This window comes from Lathamus discolor, chromosome 3, assembly GCF_037157495.1.
Source record: "Lathamus discolor isolate bLatDis1 chromosome 3, bLatDis1.hap1, whole genome shotgun sequence".
In the NCBI taxonomy this organism is placed as follows: Eukaryota; Metazoa; Chordata; class Aves; order Psittaciformes; family Psittacidae; genus Lathamus; species Lathamus discolor.
This window is the reverse complement of record NC_088886.1, coordinates 22,227,478-22,249,947: the sequence shown is the minus strand read 5'-3', so window position 1 is coordinate 22,249,947 and position 22,470 is coordinate 22,227,478. Positions and strand designations below refer to the sequence as shown.

General features: G+C 47.9%; 1 protein-coding gene across 2 annotated transcripts; it reads right to left on the bottom strand.

Annotated features, from left to right (window-relative positions):
* Positions 1-5,891: 5,891 nt before the first annotated feature.
* RGS16 (regulator of G protein signaling 16) lies at positions 5,892-12,487 on the bottom strand. 2 transcript variants are annotated; one of them, XM_065674023.1, is made up of 6 exons: positions 11,936-12,487; positions 10,536-10,637; positions 10,015-10,164; positions 9,778-9,839; positions 8,274-8,440; positions 5,892-8,006 (listed from the first exon to the last, which is right to left on the bottom strand). In XM_065674023.1, exons 1-6 carry the CDS (start codon positions 12,013-12,015, stop codon positions 7,806-7,808), a joined length of 762 nt encoding a protein of 253 aa, XP_065530095.1. In that variant the 5' UTR covers positions 12,016-12,487; the 3' UTR covers positions 5,892-7,805. The 2 variants fall into 2 exon arrangements, with proteins under 2 accessions (XP_065530095.1, XP_065530094.1); XM_065674022.1 differs by lacking the exon at positions 10,015-10,164 and having other exon boundaries at positions 11,936-12,342.
* Between the last annotated feature and the right edge of the window lie 9,983 nt (positions 12,488-22,470).

Genomic DNA, 22,470 nt, shown 5'->3' with positions numbered 1-22,470 from the left:
GGAGTTACCCGGAAAGCCCAGATCACTGCTCAGGTTGGGCTGGGTATCAGTTGTCAGTGGGCGGTGAGCAGTTGTATTGCGCACCACTTGTGTTTGTTGTTTCCTTTTCCCCTTTTATATTCTGTCCTCTCGTTATTTCCCTTATCATTATTATCATTGGTGGTAGCAGTAGTGGTTTGTGTTATACCTTAGTTACTGGACTGTTCTTATCTCAATTCTTTCGATTCTCCTCCCCATCCCTCCGGGAATGGTGGGTGGGAAGAAGGTAGGGAGTGAGTGAGAGGATGCTTGGTTCTGAGTTACTATCTGGGCTTAAACCATGACAGAGGGGGGGTCAGGAGTTTTGGGGTTTTCTTTGGGATGCAGGAAATTGGGTTGGGGTTTATATTTGAAGCATTTCCTCACCTTTTGGTAAATCTGTGAGGAAACTTGCCACGCTGCTAAATTTCATCCAGGGAACCACTGAGCTCCAGGTCTGTTTATACCTCAGCTGATGTGTTCCAACCGTACCCGCATAGTTCCCTGCTGCCCAGGCACTGTCCTTCTTGTAGGCAGCTCTGTGTAAACACAGTACTGCCTGAGGAAGTCCAGTCTTCCAGCCCTGCATGCAAAGCGTGTGCAGGAAACACGTAGCAGAGCCCAGGCTGTGACGTGCCACCCACTTTCCCGCACTGCCTTCTAATGTGAGATAAGTTCACCAGCATGCAGAGCTCATGCAGCCTCCGCAGCCTCCTCCACCCAACCGTGCCAGCTGCAGGATTCATACCACACTTGAAACAGGGCTGAAATCGTACCAATGAGTTCATGCCTGGCTTTCCATGATATGCTGATGATATTGGTTGTGTTTGAAGGAACAAAGGAGAACGATCAAAGCACTAAAGGATGAGTTATCTGACAGCTTGGCAAAGTGACCATTTGGTTACCTGACCTGGCAAAAGAGCTAACTTTTAAGGTGTCCTAAAGTGAACTACCTTCATTATAATACTTAAAATCACAACAAAGTCAGAAAGACCCTGGGCCAGTTGAAGACCCCTCCTCTGAGCATGGGTGGTGATTAGAAGGAATGACACAGCAGATATTATAACTATATGTAGATTACAAGCAATCGTTGTAATTGGGAGTGTACTACCTTGTAACTTTTGTGTATAAATGTAACAAAGAGGGTCTGCATTCATGGGCTTGATCTGCGTGACAGTCCACCCAGCACCCCAGCCTCAATCAACTCAGTGTCACTTCCAAGAGTGTGGAATTGGTTTACTGCACACTGGGCATGAATCTGCTTTTTGGACAACATTAGTGCATGCACAAACTGGCATCCACATATGTACACAGAGAGATGGATGGATACAAACACAAGGGCATGAATGCGGAAACATACCCTAAAGGGGTACAGGGATGCAAGTTTTACAAGCATATCCAAATCTTCATGTACACCTACATTGCTTGCTCACATCTGCATGCCAGCTTTCACAAAAGCCCTACCTATGCATGAGTCACATAGTCTTTGTACCTAACCGTCATATTGTATAACCTGCTTTCCACAGCATGCAGAGCATCAGCAAGGTCTAGGAATATCCCACAGCCTCTGGATGGATCTTCATATGGTTTGTATTACTACAGGAGACCTTGACACAGCTGCACAGGGACAAAGACCATGAAAACTCAGGGAACAATCTCAAATCACTCTCAAGGCTGTCAGGATGCCATTTTAATTCACAGGAATTTGCTGAACTCAATAGCATCTCTCCCGGTTCAACCAGAGCTGGGGCTTAGGCTGCCAGTGTTTAATCACCACTCTCCACAGGCTGTAAAAGAGATAAACCAGCAGAGCAGGGGCACATCACAGGTTCAGAGCCAACAATATCTTTATTGTGTATCATAACGCTGGGGTTTTGGGGTGTTTTTTACATCTTTGTAAAAAAACCAAACAAAACTCAGTGTTACGATACATAACAATATGACGTCACCCTGCCACAAAAGTACAAAAGCCTTCTTCAGCTTGCTGATTTAATTTAAGTAGTTCATTATGGTGGGAAGATAAGAAACCATAGGATGGTAGGAACCCAAACTCTAGGATGCTAGGAACATGGTTTTTGCAACCGGCGAAAGTGTCCTATGCCTGCACCCCAGCAAAGAAGGATTTGCTGGTAACACTTTCCCTCTCTGTTATGCCTGATCCAAATTGCTTTCCACAGAGTCATAAGTTTAAACTCTTAGTCCCTGTGACAGACAACATGGGGAATAGAAGGGCCTCAGAGCGTTTCTAGAGCACAGGAGTCACAGAGCTCCTCTCCACAACCATTCCCATAGTCTCTGGGCTGTGTCGTTCCTGCTGTATTTGCCCTTCTGCAGAGTCCTTATTTAGCACCCCATTCACAGGGAACCAGAAGACAAACTTTGAAGCACAGTCATCAGCGACATCAAGGGTGCAATTAAGCAATTCTTTTTCCTACATCCTGATGGACCTACACCCATTTTGCAGCCCTTTCCCAGAGGTAACATCTCTGAGCATCTGTGCCCTGACCAACAGCTACAATTAAACATGAGGTAAAACACAGCCACAAAAACTGCCCGCCAAAGTCAAAATAATTTTAAAAGTATCTAGGAATAGTAGCATGGCTTTTTAATTCATGTTCCCTGTACTTGCTTCCTTATTTTATTTCCAAAAGGGAATGTCCCAGGGTTTATATGCTTGGCCACACTGATGTGACTTTCAATGCTGGAACACAGCCCTGAAAAATAGTCCACAGAGAGATGCAATTTAAACACTGACAGGTGGTGTGGTCCACACAGGCGCATCAAACACATTTCACTTTACCATGGAGTATTTTTACATTTTTAGTCTGCATTTACTAGGTGTTTAGACTGCTGTTCAGTCCTCATCACCACAAATAAAAAAGACCAGAGGATCTGCCAGCAGGAGTGGGCTGGGAAGAAGAGGTTAGGACCTTACCATGTAGGGCACCGTGTAGCAATCCCTGAGCAAGAAATGCAGAGGGGATCCAACAGAAACATCCCAGATCAGCCAAAACAAGTCAAACAAGGAACCAGGCTGAGGACCTGTGCTTAAATGCATTTCCTAAGCAGCAGAGGTGGCTCTACAGCAGCATTTCTCCCAGCTGTCGCTCATCCTCAGCTTCTCCCCACAGGCTGAGCCCAGGTTGCAACTGCACCATATCAGAGCAGCCTCCAGCACAGGCAGCCCAGCCCTAGGGAGGCAGGAGGGCTGCAGAGCCCAGCACTGGCAGAAAGCATAAATATTATCAATCTTTTCTCAGTTCCCAAAGCACCGTGTGGATGAGAATCCCTGCACACAGCTGGACCTGATTGGTAACCTAGACATTTTGCTGCAATTGTACTGGGAGGAAGGGTGAGCCATATGGAACTACATCACACATGATTTCTACACTTTATTCAGGCTAAGGCCTTGAAGCGAGAGCTGCAAAGTGGAAGCAGTGTGATACAGCTGCTCCCTTCCTGCCAGCTGGCACAGAGGTTGCTGAGCACTGCAGACCACTGGATAAGGTGTTTGTGGTATTTGAAATAGCTCAGTGCATCCCATTTGCTGGTAAGCTTCCTTCAAAAATATATTTAAGTGACATTTTAGAGCATTTATTTGCAGATTGTCTTTAAAGTTTGCCTGCATATGTGTTGTTATGCATGTGTCCCCATTGCCATGCATGCACACCGAAATTTCAGCATCCATACACCTGCTCAAATACTTGTCTTCATGGGGCCACTCTTGCACTTATGCATATGCCCTAAGTCCACCCCAAAGGCTGCTCAGTCCTGCAGGTGATCCCAGCTGCAGGAGGAGACAGGATGCCAGAGGGACAGTGTCACCTCACCAAGCTGCTACTGGGAACACACTGGGTCCCAGGGCAGAGGGAAACGTGTGGTTTTTTCCACCAAATAAAACCACCCCCCATCCTAGCTCATGGAAACCTGGCCCTGGAGCAAGTATGTATCGTGCCTGGGGGAGGCAGCCCCAGCCCCCACATTTGCTCTCTGGAGCTCAGATCTCTGCTGCTTCCAAATGTGCAGCCTCCGCCCTGGGAAACTTCAGCCTTGGTTTATTGGAAGCAGCCGCAGCCAGCCGTGCCCAGAGGAAGTCATGGGAAGCTTCAGCTCCTCTTTTTCAATGAGATTTTGTGAGTTGGGGTTTTTTATCCCCCCAGAGCTTTAAAAGTTTTGTTGTGTTACCACCGGGTTTTGCCAGCATTCACGGAGGATATGCCAGATGCAAGCATGGTTTTATTGGCTGAGTTTTCTCTTTGGGAAGCATCTCAGACTTGCAGACATGAAGCTACGCTGCAAATGGGATACTCCAGTATCACCGGTGAAGTCTGAGTGCTACCGCCAAGGTTGAGACTCAGCCTGGGCCATCCATCTCTATGCATGGTGCAGCAAGAATGGACATAACCCCAGATTTCCATCTAAAGAAAGCTCAAAAATATTTTAATTCTGATTTTTTCTTACTTTTTTTTGTTGGTCAACTTAAATATTTTTTTCAGTTGAGAACTGGCTTTAAATGAGCTTCAAGGTGTGCAAGACAAAATATTCGGTTTTTTTCAGTTAGCAGCTGCATTTAGAAAAAAACACAAACAAACCACTATTTTTTCTTTCTAGATGCTTCTAGACTGTTTTACTACTCTAAGTCTTTCTTGCCAGATAATTTAAATGCTTCCTGGACATCTTTCAGCTCATTTCTTTCCTCTGACAGGCACTAAGATCAGGTATACATACAGACCACTGCAATTACAAATCACCTGTCTTGTAAGACAGGGCCATGTCTAATTAATAGTAAATAAAAGATAAGGGAAGATTCAAACTGCCTTCCTCCAGTTGGGTGGATGACAGCTACGGGGAATAGGGATGGAGAAGAGACACTGTATCTTATAATGAATGATGATCCTTGGACTCTGCATGGTTGCATTAGAAGAGGCATAAGGCTTTGTTATAGATGCAGTTGCTTGTAAAATGGCTTTTTAATGGCAGAGGCTGGCTTGTGCTAGCAGTCATACCTTGGGACCTAAGTATTCCTGAATTACAGACACCTGTGATGCCAGCTCTTCCCACTCTCCTCCTCCACTGACACAGGCTAGTTAATGCCGGCTTCCAAAACATGCAATAAAAAGATAACTTAAAAATGTGTTCTGTTTTTATTCAGAGCATTAGCATCTCTGAGCCACACTTGAATGCTCCCCTCCCTGCAATGCTCTTGCCACAGAAAGCCCTGCAGTGATCCTGCAGTCCCTGGAGGTCCACACACCACGCACCCCTCTGCCCTCCCTAAAGCATCCCCTAGGGACACAGGGGACTGCTCAGACCTCAGAATCAGCGCTGCAATACAGGTAGGATGTCTTATAATAACCACTTTAATACCAGATACTTTGTCCCTTGTAAATGAATTCAGTCATCAGCTGAGTTATTGATAAAAATCAAGTATTATTTATGACATTGACCAAAAAGCAGGTTTTGCAGATAGCAGCCCTCATTTGAATCCTCCCATGCTTTTGAGACAATGGTGTCTTACTGGTACTAAATAGATATTAGGATCTGCAGTCCTGTAAAGTGCTCAGAAAATGGTGAGCAAAACAAACAGTACTGAATACCCTAGCAATTAATATACCAAAAGATCAGTTTCTGCTTCCATTCTTGCTGTGAGCTGTTCAGTTCTCTTAAGTAAGCCAAATACCTTGAAGCTTTACTCTTCATAAGTCTTCACCTTTCTTTTCTCTTCCTGACACTGCAACTTTTAAAGCGACTGTGAATGCACCTCGAACCATGCAATACCATCAGCTTTCCTTAGCATTCTTTGCAAGTCATCCAAAATTAGAATGTAAAAATTAATTAAAAACCCACTACCAAAGAAAAAAACCAAAAACATGTTGTCACAGTGTTTTCCTTTTTACATTTTATTTTATAACGACAATATTACGTCAGTAATGAAAATGGACCATTGTGCATCTTTCATTTCAGTAACACAACGAAGCTGGTTCCAGTTGTAAAAATAAATAATAAATAAGAAAGCAGCTAAAGTCTCCCTGTAAACCCAGTCAGGACCCACTGAAGCTCAGAGGCAGAACCAGAATGGGGAAAATGGAAAAGGACTCACAATAACATCCCAAACTGGTCCTCAGTCCCTTGCTCTGCTCAAACAGCTGCGAAAAGCCCGAGTTATCCTGTGCTCCAGCGAAAGGTTGAAGGGGTGGGTGAAAGATGGTTCCCTTGGCAAGTAGTGAGTACCAGCAAGATAAGGACCTCCAGGTTTGGTCTTTAAAGATAAATTGAGGCACATGTGGCAGCCCCAGGCTGTCTCAGTAAGAAACTAGCATGTTTCATGGAACATGGTAGCATGTTCCTCATGGCCCAGCATGGGATACTGGTGGGCTCCCCATCACCCACCCAAGTGCCTACTGGCACTGTTGCTGGCAAATGGGATCAACAGCTTTCCAGAGCAGCTGCAGGACCCAGAAATCCCTGCTTAGAAGGGCTTTCTGAAAAGCTCACACCACAAGTCTGAGCTGATAAAATATCCCGCAGCGCTCTGAGACACTAAATTCACAGCATGCGTCACTGTTTCGCTTGGCTCCCTGGGTTTCTGGTAAAGTGCTGTGGCCACAGAATGGTTTCACTGGCCAAGGGAACACCAAGCTGAATTTTAAACCAGGGGAAAAATGTGTAAAAAAAATACAAGTTTTCAGTAGGATCACTCACCAAAGTGCCTGTTTTACATCGCTACTCTGTCTAGGAAAAACTTAGAGGAGATAGGAAACAACACTGATTGCAAAGCATCCTTTTACTGCCATCGGTTGTCCTTCAGGCTCACAGGATACCTGCCACCTTAGACTCCACTAGCAGCCTTGCTGGACTGCAACCCTTCCTGCTGCTCTTCGTGTCCCTGGTTCCACGGTCATGTTACATATCTGTCTGGTCATCAATCTTAGGTTATTATACAGAAGTAATGAGAGACATGCTAAGTACTACAATATCTAATATGATTTCATTTAGAAACTCCTCAGAGCAAGGGACATGTGTATGCTTTCAGCAGTGCTCTTCTAATAAATACATATAATAATAATAATGATAAAATAAATAACAATGATAGTAGTAAAAACTTCTGCATGTGACCTAAGATTTGTGCAATCTAAAGGTCACACAGCTTAAGCGAGGGATTAAAACATCACCGCTAGGGATATGCTGTATGGAAGAAGGTGTAAAGCTTTGATGCAGAGCATGCATAGGAAATGGCAGAAGGATCCTAGGATCAGGGGAGGGGCTCCCTCCAGCTGAAAATGCCATGTAGTCTTTGGATTTTTATTCTGGCCATTCCCTCGCAGGGTGAGCTGTGTGGGCAGGTCTGGGGTGGTTGTCCCAGGCAGTGCAGGAACTGCAGGCTCCTGTGCTGGCCCTGCAGCCAGCAGCTGGTGCTGCAGGTCAGAGTCAAGGTGCTGAGAAAAGGTGGGAGCTCGCTGGTTACAGATGCTACGGGGAATCCCATCTCCTTTTCCTGGGCTTGCAACTCAAATCTGATTTCTTTCTGTTCCTGTGGTGGTGCAGGTCTCCAGCCACGCTGCAAGCAGAGACATCGGATTCCCACCCACTCTGCTGCTCCAGGGAGGGAGGACCAATTTTCCCAGCAGCTCAGTGGGAGGCAGGGAGCGCTTGAGGTCTTGGGGTTCCTGCTAAATGGCCAGGACTTCCGCCAAAACCCTGCTGCACAGACCTCAGCCCTCGCAAACTGTCTCTCAGTCTCTGCCTGGTCCCCCGGCTTGTCCCCCCATGGCAAATTTGGGCACGGGTCAGGTATGTGACCGCTTGCTGATGCCACGGCTGGTGGCCTGCTTGGTCATGTCCTGGTAAGAGGCGGACTTCAGGAATCGGGGGTAGGAGTCCTTCTCCATCAAAGTGCGGGTCTTAGCCTGGGCTTCGTTAAAGCAAGCAGAGGTGGCACCTGAGAGGTTCTTGCGGGTGATCTCTCTGGTTTCATGGTCAATATTGACCTGCAAAGAAGCAGTGTCAGCGAATATTAACTCAGTGTTAACTTCCCTCCCATGGGGGGACAAAAACTGTCTTCTCCATCCTCAGATGAGGGTGAAGGTGCTCACAAGCTTTTATATCCCTTCACATTGGTAGACTACATGATATTAAAAATGAAAGCTCTCATGAATGTAAGCACATATCCCCACTGAAAAGAGAGCACTTCAGTAAAACCCACCAGGATATTTCATTCCTATCCCACACAGGGCAAAGGCAGGAAATGCTCTCACCTCCCTGGGTGCCTCATTTTGGACAAACTCCTCAAAGATCCTGTTGGCCTTGGAAGCCAGCTTGGTTTTCGACCGGGTCTTTTTGAAGTCCTCGCATGCCAGCCAGAAGTCAAGGTTCTCCTCGCTGAACTCCGTCTTCAGGAAGGTGTGGAAGGCAGTCACTCCACCTGTGGAGGGAGAGAAGATCAGTTGACGGGGCAGCAGGGGGCAGGAAGAGGACTGCCAGACTCCACACTGCCTGTGAGCGTCCCCCTGGGAGCTCGGACCTTGACATCCACAGATTTCTTCCTTTCCCTCCAGGCAAATTCCACCCTCTGAAATGCTGCTAATTGGCCTCTAGACTCCAATAAAATACTTTCCCACACACAAGTAATCCTCTGGTTTTATTTATCTGACCTTTCTGTAATGAGGCTTCAGAGTATTTTCTTTACAGCTTCGGAAAAGAGCTAATTCTACCTATGGAGAAATCCACTGACGTATCAGCATGCCTGCACGAACCGAGCAGCAATGGCTTTATTTTTATTTGCTCAGCTGAAATCTAGGGGGAATGTGATGCTGAGGAGTACGGCAGAGTAATTGCAGCAAGGATTTCAGAGCCAGGCTGGGGCGGGGGGGAAGTGTTAAGTTCCAAAGCTGGAGGTGCTTGTAAGCCATCACAGCACATGAGGAAAACTGGAAAAAAACCCTGTGAAACCCCAGACTAGCACGGTGGAAGGACTTTCTCTTGCTGTGGAATAGCTTTTAAGCTAGGCAACTTCTTTTGTATTAAAATTTGGCACTTCTACCATTGTGTAGCTGCTGTGGAGCCCAGTGTAAGGAAAGGATTACAGGTGGGACTCAAAAAGAAGTCCCCTCTCTGGGTCTGGAGATACTGTCTGCATGGGGGAGAGGGAGACAGCACCTTACAGGAACCCTGTGTATCACCATGCTTATAGCAAATGTTGGAGCAGAAGATGGCTACGTAGTAAACCAGCTAAATTCCTTCTCCCTTTGGAAGAGCCATCCTCGGAGGCATAGGATGGACAGACAGACAGAGGGCAGCAGTGTAGTTTTCTGAGGAACAAAAGCCTGTGGGGAAGTGGCTGCATTGCTGTGCAAAGGAGGACTCCGGAAAGCAGACACATTTCCTTCTCCTAAGTGTGGAGAAAGGAACTGTCAGGGCATGGTACAACATTTCCCCTGAAGGACTGCTGTACCTGGGATGCCCACAATGATGCTCTTGTCCTGAGGCAGCAGGGAGGGGTTGCGAGACAGCGCTTGTGCCCTCCCAAAAGCACCCAGCCAGAAGAAAAGGGTACAGCTTCACAAGCCAGGTAGTGACCCCTATACATCAGCTCTGTCAGGACAAGACAAGGACTTCTTTCTAAATCCTAAACTATCTTGTCTGAGGAAGAGACAAGATTTCCTCACACACTGGCTCCAGGCGTACAGCCACCCCATGGCTCACTAGGAACATATTTGTCCTATTCACTCACACCAGAGAAGAACACAAGATCCTACTTACTTTTACTCTTCAGGAGTTGGTCGAAGGACTCCCTCCATTCAAGTACTTCTCGTGAAGAATCTCTGAAAAAGACAAAATGATGTAAGGCTCGCTGTGCTGCCAACAACACATCTTCTGCCCCATGGTGAAGGATGAGAGCACTTCAGTCAAGCAGCCCAGTTAATAGGAGGAGACAGTGCAAGAAGGGAGGCAGCAGCACTCAGTAGGAAACCAAAGCGAGAATCCAGCATCCATTACCTGTGGGCTCTCTTTCCTTTCTCCCTTTCTTTTAACTTCCCTGATGGCTCACCAGACCTCAGCTCCATAGCGCAGCTTTGGCCAAGTAGCTTCTCTAAAGGATATGCAGAAGAGCTCTTTTCTGCTGGCACAAACCCAGCAGAGCCTCCTCTGCAAGATGATACCCCGCCTTCAACAGCAATATTTAGTATTTTGTTTTTAATGCTGCCTTCATTCCTCAGGCGTCCCAGGCACTAGTATGAGATGCCAGAAAATGTGGGAGCCCTTTAGGTTTCTTGTCTGTTGCTGAGGCCCTGCTCTCCTGTGCCTAATGCTGGAGCATCAGTTCCCCTGTCTGATTTTATAACTGGTGAAGCTCGGAAATGATCCGCCTTCCCTGCCTGCCAGGGTGGGACTGTGGGGAGGGCGAGCTGTGCTTTCTTCTTGTCGTTGCGCAGATGGGCAGGAGCATCCCGCAGGACAGCCTGGTCCACAGGGACCTGTCGCAGGCTGAACCTAGGACATGGCACTATTTGGCTTACCTCTGCCTGGAGCCCAGCTGCAGCTTGCTGGAGGCGCCAGTCCTGTGTCCCAGGTCTGGTTTATGAAGCAGGATCCCTAAGCGGGTCTTCAGGTCCTTGGCTCTGGAAGGAAGAGGAGAAGTAGGACTGTTGGACTAACCGACACTGCTGCCCAGCCGCCACTTTGCAGGGGCTGAACCCCACAGACCTGACACAGCTCAGAGGGGCAGCCCTCACTCCTCAGTTTCAGCTGCTTTTTTGCCTTGTGATGTATGAAGCAAAAGCTTCTCCCATTGCTTTTCTGCTCCCTGGCAACCACACTCAGCAGTGCATAAAGCCCAGGGGACTCTTTTCTCCTGCTCTCTTCTCAGGTAGTGTCGCATGCATTTATAAAGAACATTGAGCTTTTTCCTCTGGGACAGGAGCAGCTGCTGAGCTGCTGAGCTCCAGCTGGAGCCCCCCATCCTCCTGGAGCTAACCTGGCCCCTTTTCCCACCCCCCTCTCCGAGCAGTGCTATGCTGCTCTCCAAACACTGGGAAAACACAGTGATTGCTTTCTGCTCAGCAGAATAGGAGCATCTCCCTGCTGTAAGGCTGCTGCAGCAGGGCTGATGATCCCCTGCTTTTTTGGGGAGGTGCTCCTGCATCACCAGGAGCTTGCTGCCATGCCATGGGGATGGCTGTGCTCCCCAGTGGCACCATCACCTACCCCATGCCTTTGAGACCCAGCGAGCCCAGTAGCAGCACGATGCTCCTGCGCCAGAGCTCCTTTGTAAGAGCCTGGGATGCTACTGCCTGTTACCGCAGCTCTGTGGTGGTGGCACAGAAGCACCTCCCTACCGGGAGGTCTTTAAAGCAATACAGTAGGAGCTGCTGCTAAATCGACTCCTCTCCCTTGGGTCCCTCCCCAGGCAGCGCAGGGCCCCGCTGCTATTTGTGTGCTGCAGCTCATTCAGGCATCCCAAGGCATTCATACAAAAATAAGTGTTTAAATGTCAAGCCGGCAGCATGGGGCTTTGTAGCCATGTTTGGCAGGAGGAGCAACATGTCACTTAACGTTTCGACTGTGTTGGTGAAAATAGTCCTGCTGCTGTCAACTTGAAGCAAGTTCTGCAGAAATGAAGCCAGAGAAACAACCCTCTTGTGCTTGTACGCCTGGACACAAACAAGGCAGCCCCAGCCAGCCTCCTCTCCTTCATGTTTTACCTCTATATTCCCCTCCTGGGAAGCAGAACAGATACAGCCAAACCAAATCTGTCAGGCCATCCTTCACTGCGTGTTTCCTTGCAGTCTGCACCCCAATTTCTGCCAAAACATCATGGCCACAGCAGCAGATGCTGGTCTGGCCACTTCTAAGTTAGACGCATCTTTTCCAGGTAAGCCTCTGTATCCCAGAACTGCGGCATGGCGAAGGCTCTTACCTTTCCAGGCAAGTGATGGGGAGCGCCGCTAACCCCCGGCACATGCTGAAAGCTGGACACCCAGGCATCCAGCAACTCATCGGGTCCTTATGGCGGTGGCAGTGGTGTGCAACAGGCAGCTGTGGCACCACCTGCGCCCACAGTCATGTGCTGTCGGCTGGAAAAGCAGCAAGGAGCCGTGCTTTATATCAGGTTGGAGGTGGGAGAGCTGGGAGGGGGGCCCAGCATCGCTCCAGCCTCCAGCCAACCAAATGCTGCTATAGCAGAGCCCAGTGAAGATAACGGCTTAGGTAGGTTTCTTTTGTGCTGTTAAGGGAGGGGGAGTGGGAGGCCCAGGCTTGTCCTTGAGCATCACAGTCATAACTGCTTCCTCGATAACAGGAAAAAACAGGCGCGTTTCCACCGACGTGTGGAGCCTGCTGAGTAACTGCCAGCGTGTGAGTGCGCAGATGGGGAGAGCGAGAGGGACAGGACAGACGCTGTAATTCACGCCAGTTCGTCAGCTCCATCCTGTGGCACAAGGACTTCCGATCCTCCCAGCGCTGCAAGGGCTGGCGTGGTGGCATTGCAGCAGCATGCTTTTCCCCAGCTGGTGTAAGCAGTGGATGCTGGTCCCCATCAGAGTCAGGCTGCTTTACAGCATCCCAAGAGCACGTGCAAAGCCTGGTGGAAGGGTTTGCACTCCCCAAGGAAATGCAATACACCTGCCGTTGCACTGCAGATAGAGCACAAGGGTGTAGTGTTTCCCCATCCCCCCAGATTACAGCGCTGGTCCACAGCTAGAACACGTAATGACTGATGTATGATCGCATGTACTGGCAGAAGCTGCACTTCATCACAAACTGCCCGCTTGGTCTGTGGTGGGAAAAAAGAAGGGGAGGGGATGCACATCAAAGACAGTTTGAGCCAAGCATGGGAAAGCATCTGATAAAGGTGGATCCTAAGGAGAACTGAAGATGGAAAAAAGAGGCTAAAAGCAAGGGAGAGGCAAAAATTGGAAGGGAAGGGCTGAAATAGCAAAATAGAAGGATGAAGAGAAAGATTTAAGCCAGTGTGAGACACTGCACACCAACAAACCGCAAGGTGTGGTGCAACAAGCAGAGGGCTCCATGACAGCCAAGAAGTCCCCCATGCCAAGGCCAGGCTTGCAGCATGGACATCACTTGGTCTAACATGGGTTTTGGAAGTGCTTGGCCGCATAAGACTGGTGGCGTATCCCTGTTCACTGCCATGCTGGGAACACCGGTGTCACAGCTGCAGTGCCATGCTGACATGGGTACAGGCTCCTCGTATCCACAGGAAAGGTTCACACTCAGATATTTTGGCAATGGCCATACACACATACCCTTTGCACTCACCTCCCAGCTGTAGCGTTTGGCTACCTGGGGTGGTAACATCCCTTCTCCTCCATCACTTGAATCTCCACCCCCCGCCCATTCTGCACAGATGCAGTGCTCAGCGATGCCTTAGTGTTGTTTTGTCTCATCATTTTGGGGCATGCCTGGTGTTAAGCAGGACTCCATGTGTGTCCATTTTGCCTTTAAAATCGTGCTCACACACTGAAGCCCATTCTCCCACGTATAGGCAGCAAAGTCACAGGATGCTGTTGTGATTCTCCCCAGCGTCTGAGGCATACCCCAAAGAAAGTTATGCTGAGATGAAAACCTCCAGGAGGCTGGGCACATGTTACAGATATACGGGACAGACAACTTCTAGCTGTTGGGATGGCAGCAGCAGCTGTAGCCAATGGAAGAGGAGCATAGGTGACGTGAGCCAGAGTGGAGAAATCCTGCACACCTCTGCCTTGACATTAAAGTCGGCTGAAGCCTCCATTTCAGATCCTGCCTCCCCACTGCTTTCTCCCATATAAATAAAGTGTGTTGGGCAAGTGCATATATGATTGTACCTTGTCCCATCTGCAACAGCTTTTGAAGCACTTGGCTCAGGTGAAGCAATGCTGCTAGCAAGGCAGAAGTGAGGAAAAGTCTGTGGTGCAAGCTTGGTCCCTGCAACCTCCTATTTTAGAGACACCCCTATAAAACCTCAGTGAGAGGGAAAGAGTCAAAGGCTGTATCTTCTCTGTGTCAAAGGCACTGCATTTACTCAGCCAGAGATACACAAAGCCATAGGAAAAGACGGAGTCCCACACTTAGGTGTTTGAACAGGTGTGTGGCTCTGGGGCATGACACAGTGCCAGTACCATGCGTATGGGTCTGAGCCTAGGTGCAGGAATGAGATCAGGCTGTTCAGCAATACCCTCTATGCCAAGGCCAGGACAGACCCTGTGGCAGCACTCCTACAGCCACCAGCTCCCTGCACAACCCACTGCCTGGCAGCTCTGCTCTCTTGGGGCAGGTTGTTTAACTTTCCCCTTTGATAGGGTGGAAGATGCTGTTCAAGGATAAGCATCTTGCCAGCACGAGATGCAGTAGGTACAACGTTTTGTAACGCAGAGCTCTTCAGTAGGGTTATGCAATAGCCTCCAAGCCCAACAATGTATGTGTACTCAGATGTCTTTATGCCACTCTATATCTAATTTAATTACGTGCTTCCTGTCTCATTTAGCTTGGCAGCCTCCTGCAGCCCCAGCTCAGTTGCCTGTATTATCAGTCCTTATTTTGGAACACGAAACCTCATCAGTGTCGCAACGCCTGGGGCATGGCTCCTTTCCCGTAACTATGCTGCAGCTGTGCCAGCATGAAGCCCACCTCCCATCCATGGGGACCAGTGCTCTCAGAGTTTCATTTCCACCAGGGAAACTGGGCAGGTACACCAGTGTTTGCAGAGGTACAGCTATGGCTTCCACATCAGAAGCAAAATGCAAAACCTCTCAGCATCAGGTATTGCTGCTGTTGTTTCTGGGTGAGTGGGCAACCTTGAAAAATAGGAAAATAAATTTTTCAGCCCCAAAAATGAAACAAATGAGGCAGGTAACAGGGAAACAAGGAGAGACTGGTGACAGGGTGAAAAGCGCCCTTGCAGATGTGCCCCAATGCACAGCCAAGCATTGAGAGGAGTTTCTAGTACCAGATATTTTTGTATTTTTACATGGTTTGAGTGGAATAAGAAGGGGAAGATACAGCAATGGATGGGAAGAGAAGAGAGGCGGGGAGCCAGGCCAGGCGATGCTGCTGTCATCTTGCTGCATCATAGATGTGGGCCAGGCAAGCTCACTGTGGAGCCTGACATCTGATTTATCCTAAACTGATGGGGAACCTCATGGGTAAAACCTGAAGACAGCATTGTATGCTCCCTGTATTGCTTCAGTGGAGAATGCCAGAAGCTGACAAGTCCCCTGGGGCTCTCTGCAGGAAATCAGGGAGATGCTGAATGTGAAGGAGTAGAAAAGAGAGATCTAAAGGCTCTGCTCATGCAGCAGTCTGTTGTTAAGCTCTGGTTGTGTAAGGAGAGGTGTAGGCAAAAGAGACGGGGAAAGTGGTGATGACAAGGGATTACCTGTGATGAGAGGTTATTGCTGTGCAGGCAGGACTGCAGCATTGCTTGGAAGCTGGCAATGGTGCCTGAGAGTAGTGGGGAAACTGCTGAGACTGTGACAGGAGCAGTGTTTGCAAGGGTTCCCCAGGGAGCCACACTGCAACTGGGTCTTGGCTACGGACACAGCTTGTGAGACAGGGACAGTCAGGGGCTGCTGTGGGATGCCATGTCCATGTGGTTGCAGGCAAGCCTTGCTCTCCACCCTGGATAACCCCCCGCGCATTGCAGGACAGGCAGCTGCCCGCACAGGCAGCAGCGCTTGTTGCTCCGCAGCTCCTGTGCGACAGCGGGCCCTCACCCTACCCCATGGGTCTTCTAATTGATTCCCGACAAAAGCGCACGCTGTGTTCACATGAAGCATGAGAGGAAATAGCTGCTCGGGAAATCTGTAGCAGTGCGGAAAGAGATTACTGAAATAAAAAAAGAATTAGAATTACAAATGAGCTTTTCAAGGGGCAGCTGTTATCCACTCTGCTCACGTGCTCACTTTGCACAGCACCAGAGCACATCTGCGTAGGGAGAGGTATCTGACAGCAGGTATTTTTAATCTTCTTTTTCTGTTCCCAGCACCTGCTCTTTAAAGCCACTGAACAGCAAAAAACAAAAGAGAAAAACCAAACCAAAGTCAAACAACAAAGGCGATAGCTAAATATATCCTAACTAAGAGGAGAGACAGAGCAGCACTAATGGCAGATCCTTCCCTGGATGCATGCAAATTGCTTTGGCTCAGGGACAGGCTTAGAGGGAAGAAGCAGCAGATGAAAAGGAAAAGCAATAAAAGGAAGGAAGGGAATTAGGGCAAAAAGAAGGGAGATAGAAAGAAGACAAAGGTACTGATAAATTCCCCTGCACCAATTTCCAGAGAAAAACAAGCAAATCTGAATTTTGCTATTAAATGTAACCCTGTGCAGATCATGCAGCAAACACTCACATTCTGGCAGGGACAGTGGGCTGTGCACCAGATGAGGAGTGCTGTTGTTGTACCAAGGGCCAGGCAAGACCCACGTTACTGCTTGCCCTCACTTACCAGACCTGCTCGGAAGATGCTCTGTGTGGCCTCAACCCCCCCCCCCACTGAAGCCCTCTCTCCAGGTGGGCAGCAGCCTCCATGGAGTTTTTGTAGCCCCACTCTACAGCAAATCTCCCTCTACACAATTTTCTAACACACAACCAACCTCCCCAGCTGTCCTCACTCCAATCTCTGTCCCTGCTAACACCTCCCCTTCCTCCTCTAGCACCCAGGATTGCTCTCAGCTGCTGCCCACCCCTTCCCCAGCAAGCCCAGGCTCCTCCAGACTCTGTAAATTGGCCTTTGGGACTCACCGAGTTGCTCTGACTTCTGCAGCTCATGTATGTCCTGGTCCACGTCTGCGCTCTCACTGCTTGCTGAGCTGGCCCTTGCCTTTCCCATTCCTTATTTGTTTGCCCCCATCCCCACTGCCAGTCCTCACCCCGGGCTTTACTGCTGACTCACAGCCCTGAAGTCTGTTCAGATTTGTCTTCCTTGTAGTCTCCTAAATCCTACTGACAATAGTTTGGACTTACCTCCCCAAACCGTACGTCTGGGGAGACGTAAATTGCTTCAAGAGAGAACGCTGACTGCTTAGAGTTAACACATCCCTTCACTGCCCCATCCAGCATGTCTGCACTGGTGAAACCAGCACACAGAAAGATGAGGGCAGGGTCCAAGGAGACACGAGGTTCTCCCATCCTTTTCCTCCCCAACAATTCTGCTAGGAGACAGCTCTCCATCCCTAGGCTTGCAGTTCCCACTTTCCTCTTCACACAGGAAAACGTGCTCAGACACTGAGGCAGAGAGCAAGTAGTCTCAGGCTGTTTATTACGTCCTCATGGTCTCTACACAGTACAGCTGAATAACACTTTACAATGTGGTGACAAGACTCAGTGGAGATATCATGGCCAGTTGGACATCTGGTATGACTGAGGAGCTTCTCCCAGCCTTGTAGGGGAAGGTGAGCCTAGAAACAAGCAGCTAATGCAGAGGGAAGGTCAAACTGAACCCAAGCCATTGCCTTTTCCCTGAATGGGAAGAAATAAGATTAAACAGCCCACATGTCCTGCTCAAACAGCTCCTGCTGTCATCTACCAATACCAGCAGCACTCAGACACTTCGGAGGCAATTACAGCATCAGGACCTAATTAAAATCAGAATGTGGCTTAGAAGTCTTAAAAAAGCTGGTCTTTTTACTCAGGTACCTGGTGGCTCTCTTCTGAGTTTACTCTATGGAGTAATGCCCTCCTAAATCTCTTCTGAACCACCCACAAGCATGTTTCCCAAGAAAAAAGATATCTTTATTATCTTAGACACTCTTATTTGGTGCTGTTGGGTTTGGAGTCTGGTCCTCAGGGCCCCTTCTGGCCGATGGGACACTGCCAGCCCACCAAAGATGGAGGTGCCTGAGAGCTTAAAGAAAAATCTGAACTGTGCATGTCTGATTTGGGTTGCTTGTAGAAGAAGCGGGAGAGAGGTTATAGGAAAACAAGATCCTTCAATCATGGTTTTTGGGGAAGGGGGATCTACCCGAGGGTGTACTTGTACCCTGATCTCTTCGTTACAGAGGACTGCGTAAATAAACATGACACAAGATGCCTCCCTCCCCTTGCTGTTTTTTAGCTGGTGACTGCAGGCACTGATAGAGCAATGTGAAGACATTTATCTTAGGATAACACCGTTATCTATGCTGTAAATGCAAAGATGAGCAGCTCTCATCCGTCATGTTTTACACCTAGCCTGGGGCATGTAGCACATGATGCAAACTGGGGGTTGTGGAGCTACTGGAGACAAACAGTTCACACTGCACTTGGTCCCCATACCTTTCTGGCATGCCAGGTCCCTCCAGAAGCAGGCACTGCCTTTTCTCCTGCACCTTTTTACCAGAAATGTTGATTTTTTTATTTTTTTTCCAGTAATAAGCTTCATCCCCTTTTGCTATCTCCTGCCATGCCCTCAGTTCCCTGAACTCCAGTTGAGTTTACTGCAGTGTCAAATTAGAGATACATCCCTCCAGTAAAACCAAGAGGAGGCACAGAGCAGAACGACTGACTTTACTAAGTAAATACAACACACCCCCCTTTATTTACACTCTTTTTTATGTCAGAAAGCCAAGAGGAAGCACAGCATTGACCTTGTTGAAGCAGCTGCTGCCTCTGCGCAGCCCAGCTGCTGTCTCAACTAGTCAGCCCTTGCCACAAGTGCAGCACATGGAGCATAGATGGAAGAAGACACCATTCTGCGGACAAGACAAGCCTCCGCAAAGCCCAAGGGGTGTGTGGTAGAGAAAAGCATTCTGGTCTAGCAGCAAAATGTCCTTTAATTCCAGTTCTGTGATATAATGCTTTGATGGCAGAGAAAACAGTATCAAGGAAGAAGACAGCAGCCCCAGGAATGAAAGACAATGTAGAAATTGTGTGAAGCAATTTCTTCTTATATAACGGGAAAGGAATAGTTATTAGGAGCTTCCTAGTGACAGTAGGAGGTATGTAGGAGAGAGATGGCAAGATCAGAGACAAGTGCCTCGGGAAGTAAAAGGCAAAGGAGAGTGGAGGGATAGATGGGGATGGAAGGTATGCAAACAGGGGGGCATGGGAGGAGGTTATGTGAGGCCCAAGCTCAGATGAATGAAGGCAAACAGTGCTGATGGAGAGGAAGGTTCGCATGGGCAGGAGTGCTTCAGGGAGTAAATTCTAAGAAGGAGGAAGAAGGAAGACCATGTAGACAGGACTGAGAGGGAGAGAAGAGTTTGGAGGGAGAAGCAAGAGGCCCCCAAGGAAGGGAAAGCTTGCAGTAGCAGGTGAGAGGCACTCCAGGGCTGGCATGAGGTATGGTTTGCTATTGCTCTGAATGCTGTAAACATTTTGGTTTTGTGTCTATCAGTGAACATTCAGTTCAGTTTGATACATGTGCTCTTATGGGTAACTGGAAGCCTAACAGAGTTTTACATCTCTTATTACTAGTCAAACTTACACACAAGGCAAACACAACACTGCGCTAAAAATCTTCTTTTATGTTATTTATGCCTAATTCTCCTATTTTAACATGCACATCTATGTCTTGGAAAAGCTTCTCTAGTAGGAGACACTAAATAACATACACTTGAAGTCACATGCACTCTCACCCACCCACACCTACAGACACACACACCTATTTCCACCTCCTGCTTAGACTAGCAGTACTTTGCCCTTCACACCTTCCCAGCATGGAGGGCAGGAACCCATTGGTACATTAACAAGTCCAGTAAAAGCGACGAAAATCGTCCCAGACCTGGCTGATGGACCAAAGTAGGAGAAAGTCAAAGCAGACTGGGGTTCTGCATCTGCTTCTGGAGTTAAGAACACCTGAAGCTTACAGACAATCTCTAAACACTTCTTCCCTTTTGCTGTCAAAGGACTTGGGAGCTGACTGGATATGTGCCAGCAAACACACAGAATAAAAAGAGCTGAGTGAAGCAATTATTTTTCCTCTCTTCATGTGATGGCATACACTGACATTACCTGAAACAGGAAGAAAATGTTGGAGGTGTGTGCTTGTGGAGAGGGGAAATAGGGTTTGTAAGTCATGAATATCCCGTTCGCATCAGTAAGAGATGAATCAAAGATGGGATATTTGTCCTTGAAGGGGATTAGTCATCACTCAGAGCTTTCTGAAGCTTTGGCTCAGTCATTATTTCCTTAATTTCCCCTGGTTTAAGGGGAAGAGCTATAGCTGCCTATTTTAATTCACTTCAGACTGACATTTGGCATGAAAGAAGCAGCTGGTGCCAATTTCTTGGTTTAAAAAAAAAACCCAAAACCAAACAAACTTTAAATAACTAGTCTGTTTTCCTTCAAAAGATACAAACTGTAAGAGAAGCAACAAAAATAACCATGATAGACTCATGTGCATCAGACAATCCGTTTGGTCTACTCTATGCTTATAGCAAATTTGCCATGGAGGATATTATCTGGCACCAATTTAATGGGAAAAACACTTCTATCAGCCAGCATGATAGAGTTCCTGTCTCTCAGCAATTGTATCTCTGAATAAACCTGCTCAAAGCTATTCCCCAGGTGGATGGGGAGAGAGGGGAGCTTGGTTTTTATAGGATGTTGGTTACTTCAAAGTTTTCCCACAAGTTCAGTCATGACCTGAAAGGGTGACAGCACCAACACTGGAGGAGCTTGCTGAGAAATGTTACCTCCCGGGCTTCTGAAGCCACACTCTGAACAGGACCAGCCTTTGTAGCCATCAGGGAAGCCTCACTTCTGAGTTTCTGTTCCTCATTCCTTGACACAAGTATCTTATTTCTGCTGTTTCCTCAGTGCCTTCTTTTTTCTGTGACCCTCACCATCATGGGTGCTTGCAGACCACATGGCTGAAAAACCTTGTCTGGGATGCATCAGCTGGCACTAGAGGTCAGCATCGTCAAAGCCCACCCAGAAGACATATCAGTGGCTTTAAGAATGCCGTAAAGCACTTAACATGATGTTTCTGCCTTCTCTTTAAAAGCAATGACTTGCATAAGCCTGCTGCAGCTGTCCCCCACATCCAGGGCAGCATTGGAATGCTTTTTCATGTGCAATCAAGAGGAGGATGAAATGGAGGAAGGCAGGGCCTTCCCTTCGTCCCTTGCAACACAACTTGTTTGACACCACAGCATTGGGAAGCTGAGCTGCTGTGTTGCAGTGGTTGGATCACCAGTCTGCCATTTTGTGGTCACACTGACACTGGTTACAACTGGCACCATGAGCTATCTCTGGGGGAACTATTTCAGCCAAAGCAACCTGTACCCCGAGAGATGCCAGTCCAGCCTGTTATACAGGTGTAGTAGACATAGTGTTCCTTGGAGAGCTCTTCTAGCCCCTCCTCACATTCAGTGGCTTTGCATCCTCTCCTGCATGTCAAGTATTGTTTCACCACAATGTGCGGTGGTTTGCCCACCTCTTTCCCTTTCACCCATAACAGGAGGTTATATGTATAAATGATGTGACTCTGTTCTACTTCCTATAATCCAGATATCATCAGGGACAGCCACTGGATGCTTGCCTCTATATCATTTGCTTCTGCCTTTGCCTTCTTCCAAAGCATTGCACAGGTTTCCCCAGACACCTGTACCACTAGACCTTCTTTGCAAGATACCTTGTTTGCCATAAAGCTATGGGCCCATGAACAGTTGCCCAGTTGAGCTGCTGCCTAATGTAGACCCCTTGGATTAATCATGGCAAATGTAGGGCATTTTCCAGACCTTGCTCATTGCTTGCACCTTCAAATAAGCAGCAAAGAAGTTTGCATGGAGCCGCCACAGTGAAATTTGCAAAGTAATGTCCAGATCTTGAGCTTTGTCTCTCTGAACACATGGCGTTATGGACCTCGTGTACCTCAACAGTTTCAGGAGTTGTGCTATTGAGCCTGAGCATGGCTGCAGAATGCTACATCTCTCAACATGCTTCAGACCCTGCTTCTCAGGTTACCTTGCAGGGGCAGAGGACAGCAGGAACACTGGTTCAGGATGCCAGAGCATGCTGCTCTTTCTGGCCAGTCCTTGGAAAAAGGTAACTGGAGATGGTATTTGCCTACCAAAGAACTGGAGAATTCTGGAGATGACCAAGCAGGTACTGAAAAGCAGGTTTCCCTACTGGACATAAATTTTGCACTTGCACTGAATTTAGACTTTAGCGTCTTAGAGACCAGAGGAATACACCTCCAGAATAAACAAATATGTTTACCACCTCTATCTTGCTTCTAAAATTACTTGTCCTAATGTCCTGCACAGCATCCTTACAAAAAGCCTCAAAACCTGTTTCCTACCTAAAGCAGGCTTTAATATCCAAGCAGGCTGTTTGTATCTCATTCCATACACATTATGCTTAACTTCAGAATTCACCCTACCTTGTTTACACCACATTACACTAAGTATCACCAGCTTTATGATGTATCAGACCTACACACCACCCTCAACTAGAGCAGAGGTTTACAGCCTCTGATCTGTGGATGCTTGAGAGAAGGAAAAGATCCAAGGGGTCACTCTCCAGGCCTTCATAAA